Raw genomic sequence first — 7283 nt, forward strand, 5'->3', positions numbered from 1 at the left:
AAAAAAAAATAATAAAATAATAATAATAATACAAGATATTTCCAATAATATTCTGTACCTATGAAAGTGGTTTTAATTAGTGATATCTAACCAAAGTTTTCATTTTACTTCAAACTATGATTCCTGCCTTATCAGGGGATTTTAGAAAAAATGGAGACACCACCTGGGCTTTTGTGTGATTTATTTTATTGGAAACACTAGATCCCAGCACGGTGGGAGGCCAAGGCAGCAAGTTGAGACAGCCTGAACAAACCCCAAGCAAAGCAAGACCCCCATCTCTACCAAAAGCAGAAAAACAAAATTATTAGGGTATTGTGGTAGGCGTCTGTAGTCCCAGCTAATCCAAAGGCTGTAGCAGGAGGATCAGGCCAAAGGATCACTTGAACCCAGAGTTTGAGGCTGCTGTGAGCTAGGCTGACACTAGGGGTTTCCTGCCTGGGCAACAGTCTCAAAAAAAAAAAAAAAAAAAGGGGCAAGTAAATTTGTAAAATACCACACAAAAGCCCCTCATCACAAACAAAAAACCTCCTTTGCATTAAATTAATATTTGGACTTTTCCCCCATACAATTAAATGATGGCATTTCAGCCCACTGTTAAGTCTCACACCTGTAATTCTAGCACCCTCAGAGGCCAAGGTGCAAGGTTCACTTGAGCCCAGGAGTTGGAAACCAGCCTAAGCAAGAGTGAGACCCCGCCACTAGCAAAAATAGAAAAAAGTTAGCTGAGCATGGTGGTGCATACCTGTAGTACCAGCTACTCCAGAGGCTGAGACAAGAGGATAGCTTGAGCCCAGGAGTTTGAGGTTGCTGTGAGCTATGATGCCACTGCACTCTAGCCTGAGGCAACAAACAGAATAAGACTCTGTCTCACACAACAACAACAACAAAAATAAAAACTGCCATTTGTATGAGGAAAATACCAAGTACTTAAAAAAGGTAGTAACAGTTTTAAGGTTTGGCCCCACCACTTAGTAAACAAAGACCTTAAATCCAACATGAGCCTATAAAGGATTGAACTTGGATACCTAAAGGGAAAAACTTCTAAGGAGCAGCAAAATTCAAAGACAATTTAAATAAATTAAATCAAAAGTTTCTATCTAATTACAATTTCAAATGAGTCCTTACTATATATGCCATATATATAGAATATGCTCCTATTCTAAAAGCTTTACTTACATTATTTCATTTACCTCTCACAACAATTTTTACTTTACAGATGAGTAATAAGCCGGGTTTATATCACTTGTCCGTCCAAGTCAGGGCAGAACAGGGATTCAAACTCAGTCTGACTTCTATAGTATACTTTTTTCCTATCAACTATTTCCATTGCTATTCCCACGGATAGTATTAGACATCTAGAAGAAAGCAAATGATGACAAAATAAAAATCAAAACTACTTAATGACTTTCAGAATGAATTAATTATTCAATCTCTAAATATTCCTCCTTTTCAAAAGTGAGAACACTAGCCAGACACTAGCTAGGACATAGTTATTTGGGACAAAGTTATCACACAGACTCTACCAAACAAATAAAACCACACTATCATATAAGCCAGGGTTCAGCAAACCATGGTCTGTGGGCCAAATTTAGCCCTTGGTCTGTTTTAATACATGCCATAAATGGTTTTTAAATTTGTTATAAGGTTGCAAAAGCAAAACAAAGAATTCGCCACAGCAGAGTTGCTATCCAGCCCTTTACAGAAAAAATTACTGACCCTCATCTAGGCTATTTGTAAGCAAGTTTCCAGCTGCCTTTTTAAAACAGAAAATGCAGGAACTGACTTATAAGGTATAGACTATATCATACGGAGGGTGGTGGGTTCAAGCCTAGCCCCAGCCAAACTGCAACAAAAAATAGCCAGGTGTTGTGGCGGGCGCCTGTAGTCCCAGCTACTTGGGAGGCTGAAGCAAGAGAATCACCTAAGTCCAGGAGTTGGAGGTTGCTGTGAGCTACAACACCACCGCACCCTACTAGGGTGACAAAGTGAGACTCTGTCTCTTAAAAAAAAAAAAAAAAAAGATATAGGCTGTATCTAGGATTAAAAGTGGATTCTCTCAGCTCCAAATCAGAAGACAAAAGTCCCAAGCACATCGCTGCCTATTCTCCCACAGGAAAGATTCTGGTTTGTCCATGGGGTCAAGTTTCTTTTGTGGTGGTTATTAAGAAAAGCAAGCAACTTGACCTCTCTACAGAGCTAACTTACAGGACCTGACAAGCTGAAGACAAGAAATAACTACATTCTCCTTAGTGACACATTCACTCCCAACTAGAAAAAGAACACAATTTCCTAAATGCATCTGAGCTAAAAGGTAAGGGGGGGTGAGGGAAAAGGATCAGCTTGCATTATTCATGGCTGGTCTTCATTTTTGCTTCTACAATTCTTAAAGACCTACTGTTCAGTCAGTTGAGCAAGAATGGATTTGTCCCCACAAATACAAGAAAAATGGAGTTTTAAAGATTGGAAGTTAAAAAGTGAAAAAAAAAAAGAAGTTAAAAAGTGAAAATGCTAAATTTTAGGCATTTCCCATAAGTCAAAACAGGAAATTACAAGTCAACTGAACACATGCAGAAGTCACAGGTACTGGATGACTGCACTAGCTAGTTGGCTTGACAGGCACTGCCAAACATCCATTAACAGTGCCAGACTTCTCATTCTTATCCCAACCTTCTACTAAACAACCAAAAGCTCCATTTTCGCTTAGAAACCCTTGGACACTTTATCAAATAACATTAATATAAAACATGCCATGTCATGAAGCTCCTTGCTTCATGATGACTCAGCAGCTGCTGCAAAACATCTAGTTGACAGCCTCCAATAGTTGACAGCAAGCAGGTAGCCCACAAATCCACCAAAGTTCCAGTAAGGACTAAAGAAAGTTCTTTAAAAAAAAAAAAAAAAAAAAAACAAGCAATAAATAAAGTATCTGAAGACTTTCTGGTAGTTTCTGCCAATATTAAATAACACCTACAGTGTTGCTCAAGAAATCCCAAAATACCTTTAATCCCAACTCAAAAGCAAAATTTTTTTTAATTAAATGGCTGAGGTAAGTATCCAAAAGTATTTTAGATAGGTGGCAACAATAAATTCTCAAGATATAAAACAAAACTACACAGCCTAAAGTCATATCAGTGCTAAGACAACTTGGATCATAGGTGTTATGCTGTTAAGGCATCATCTCCCCAAAATTAGATTTTTAACTCAGCACATTTTAAAATAAGCTGTGAATATAACTTTTGCTACTGGAATATATTAGCTACCTTTCAACCTTTGTCCAAGCCATATACTGATCTATGTTTAAAACATTTCATTTTTCTGTATGTAACTATACAGGAAGATCTAAGAAAGCAAAGACATTTATTCTTAAGAGAAACAGAAAGTATCAATGTCTAAATTCCATTCTACAGAAGAATTAAGTTAAATGGCCAGGCTTGTGACCTGAATTCTAAGCTTAAATTTGCCTACACAGACCCTTGGTTCCTCACAAAGAAATTTGAAAACCAAGCACTTTTTTGTACATTATCTCGAGGAACAGTGGTGGAAGTAACAGTGTACCAAGTCTTCTGAGCATTAGTAGAGAACTACTTAATATCTAATTTGCATTTTTATCATTAAAACATTTTCCTCAAATCCTTGATTTGATAATTATATTGATAATGATGATACGATTTAGCAACACCACCAGACGGGCTAAAGTGTTCACTCTTTATTATTTAGAATAATCTAATAACTCTACCTATGCAACAAGTTGTCAGACCCTTTTGCTATATTTTTGTTTTTCTAACAAATTTAAGAAACACTTCCACCTTAGTAATATTAAGGGGCTTTATTAAAATCGGTTTTTAACATTTTCTTATTCAATACAACAAACAACATTTAAATAATGGAATTTTCTCAGAATCAAATGTTCATTTACAATTAGGATAAGCTCCTTTTCGTAATTTTAAACACCCAAGAGTACACGCAGTGGCTAAAGCGGCTGCTAAATTGTAAGACCACCAACATGTCTGCAGTTGACACTGCAGACCTAAACTTCTAGGATACGCCCCATAATATTAACATGTTTTGTGTATGAGATCAGAGCTGAAATACCGGTCAACTGTGGAGGGCGGCCAATTCCAGCCTCCAAAATAAAGGGGGGGGGGGGAGTCACGCAGCAGAGAAAAGACGTAAGGGTGGAGAGGGACTTTTAAAAATGCCCCTGTGCCACGGTAACTATAACCCAGTTAAGAAAACCTAAGCCAATACTCTCACATGAGGGAGTCATGGGTAGTGAAGAACGAGAATTCATTAACAGACTAGGACTAAGTTATTCCACTTTGCGCTAACAGCGCCCCCCCACAACTCTCCGTCTGCCCCAGAGGCAGATTCTTCCCAGCAGACCCCAACAAACACACCGAAATCAGGGACACCAGAAAACAGCAAGCATAGGGGCTTCCGGCAACATCTTTTCCTTTCTCCCTTAGAAAAGACATGAATACTCTCGAACTCCTAATCCCCGCCAAAAAAGAAAAAAAGAAACCTGAGTAACGTGGGCCTAGATTATTTTCCCGCCCTGCGCCGGTCCGGGAAAGCCCCTGGTCCAGAGGGTTCGGGGAGAGGCGGCCTAAACCACACGTGTGAGTCGCAAGGCACGGCCTGTCTCAGCCCACTTCCCGTCGCCTCCCCCAACGGCTAGAGCTCCCGCCGCCTCATTCGGGCCTTTCCCCGGGCCCTCCAGTCGCCTCCACGTGGGGCGCCGGGGCCTCGCAACGCCTGTCTCTTCCTGCCGAGTTCCCAACCCGCTAGGCCACAGCGCTGTCGGGGTCCCGTACCTGGTGCTGTTGTCGCCCCTGCTGGTAAGGCTTAACCGGCCCCTGGTGGCAGCGCCGGGTCCGGATCTTGCCGCCACCGCCCCCTCCGATTCCTCCGGCTCCCGAGGCCATGGCGGAGCCTCCACTGCTTCCCGCTCCGGGGCGGGAAGGGGGCGGGAGAGGCAGCGGCAGAGGCGGAGGCCTTAGAGCGCCCCCCCTCGCCCAGCCCCGGCCCAAAAGTCTGCCCGCGATGCCCACACAGTGGGACACAGGCACACCAGGAACAGCGAGGCTGAGAGCAGGAGCGCGGGGCGCCCGCGGGCAGCGGGGAAGGGGGTGGCGGCGGCAGAGGCCGAGGAGCTGGCTCAGGTCCGGCACCCTCCTGCGGACCCCCGCCTCTGTGTATGTCACGGTCTCTATGGAGATTTCCTGCAGAGGACAGTGCGAGCAGCTCCCGGCGCTGCTGAGGCCTAACTCGACCGCCGGCTGCCGGGGGCTCTTCTTCCGCCGTCCTAGCCCGAGCTGCCGCAGTTGAAGCCACTGGCGCCGCCCGCCTACCCCTCCCCTCTGCGCACAGCGCCCGCCCCGCCGCCGTCGTCGTCGTCAGCGTCGGCGTCCCCGCAGTTGCCGCTGCTGTTGCGCCTATTACCGCTGCCAAGGCCGCCGCCGCGGTCGCGAGCCAGCAGTTCGTCACTCGTTAGCGCCCGACGCGTTTGTATCATCACGCGGCGACCGGGCGATCGGCCAGGACGAAGAGCTGATCGAGCCCGCGCTCTCGGCCGCGCGGCACGCTGGGAAAAGTAGTTCGGCACTGGAACGCGCATTCTCGGAACTGAAAACGGTCAAGGAAGGAGATGTGCCGAGCGTCGCAGAGGCACAAAGCCTGGAGGTCGTTTTGCTGCTCTTGGCTGTAAATCTAAACTCTGAGAGGCGTTAAACCGTAACCTCTTCCCACTCCACTTCACCCCGTCGGTTGGTTAAGTGAACAGAAAGTAAGCAGATAGTAAAATCAAAGACAGGCGTTAATGATATACGAATGAACAAGGGAAAAAAAAACTGTGCTTTAAAAAAAAAAAAAGGTCCGTACTCCTTCGAATTAGAAAATATGTACAGCTTCATTAATGTTTCATTAATCACATAAGGGCTTTGTCAAACACACAGGACTGTAATTCTGGCTCTACCACTCTACCTATTTGTCCTTGCATGAGTCAAAACCTGAGTCTTGGCTTCTTCTCTAAAATAGGAACTTTAGAATCCACCTGATAAAGCTGTTATGAAGAGCAGATGTGATCATCTATGTAGAGTACTTTGTATTTTCTGAGTATACAAGAAATGCAATAAATGATTAGTTAAAACCTAAGAAGTCAGCACACATTAGGGATAAGTGATATATTCGTAGTAATACATACATATAAGTACACATCTCTTTGCTTCAAATAGAAGGCATTATATTTAGGCAAGTGGATAAATGAGCTAGACTCAAAGACTGAATCCACAAAGTTGAGAATTAGAAAGGTCTTAAGGATCACATGATCCAGCCCTTTCATTCAACCCACCAGACAAAAGGTCCAGAAATTCAGGTGGCACTATCACTGGCACAGAGGTGGGCAGTCAAAGCCAGAACCATAACCCAACTGTTCTGTAAGAGTTAAGACTAGTAGGCTGCGTGTGGTGGTTCAGGCCTGTAATCATAGCACTATGGAAGGCTGGAGCAGGATTGATTGAATTCAGGAGTTGGAGACCAGCCTTAGTAAGTCTCTACTAAAAATAGAAAAAATTAGCCAGGCCTCTTGGAGGATCCACTTGAGCCCAAGACTTTGAGGTTGCTGTGAGCTATGATGATGCCATAGCACTCTAACCAGGGTGACAGAAGGAAACTTTGTCTCAAAAAATAGTAATAAAATTAAAAAGTTGAGACAAGTAGCTACATGATCAAGAAAAAAATATATTGTGAACAATCATAGACTTATTGTCCCATTTGAGACTATTTTTGAAAGCTTATAAAAACTTTGGAGTCAAATAGACTACTTAAATCTATCACTTACTAGCTGTGTAGCCTTGGGGTAGTTATTGATCCTTTTTCTAAGCTTCAGTTTCCTCATCTGCAAATAGAATGAATATTTACCTCAACAGGGTGGTGGTTCTTTTAAAAGGATTAATGTATACCAAACTCATAATAATTGCTTAGATAGAATGCATCTAATATCAACCAGCTGTCAGATACAAGTAATTAGCCCCAGGAATTTTACATATGTCCACCAAACGGCACAATTCAAGTCACCATTTAAATCATATAAGTGAAATTATAAAACCAAACTTATAATTTATATCTTTGGGGGTTTTTGTGTGTGTTTCTGTGTTGTTGGGTTTTTTCCAATTTTTTTTTTTTTTTGAGACATAGTCTCACTTTATCGCCCTCGGTAGAGTGCTGTGGCATCACAGTTCACAGCAACCTCCAACTCCTGGGCTTAGGTGATTCTCTTGCCTCAG

General features: G+C 43.0%; 1 protein-coding gene across 2 annotated transcripts in view; it reads right to left on the reverse strand.

Moving 5' to 3' along the window:
- NUP153 (nucleoporin 153) overlaps positions 1 to 5387 on the reverse strand; it is an 86616-nt gene extending 81229 nt beyond the window's left edge. For both annotated transcript variants that reach the window (XM_023512295.1, XM_003788324.3), the window contains exon 1: positions 4815 to 5387. In XM_023512295.1, coding sequence (XP_023368063.1) covers positions 4815 to 4925 — 111 coding nt within the window. In that variant the 5' untranslated portion in view covers positions 4926 to 5387. The remainder of the gene's footprint in view (positions 1 to 4814) is intronic.
- Positions 5388 to 7283: the final 1896 nt, after the last annotated feature.

This window comes from Otolemur garnettii, unplaced genomic scaffold (assembly GCF_000181295.1).
Source record: "Otolemur garnettii isolate 467f Iridium unplaced genomic scaffold, OtoGar3 scaffold00026, whole genome shotgun sequence".
Classification (NCBI taxonomy): domain Eukaryota; kingdom Metazoa; phylum Chordata; class Mammalia; order Primates; family Galagidae; genus Otolemur; species Otolemur garnettii.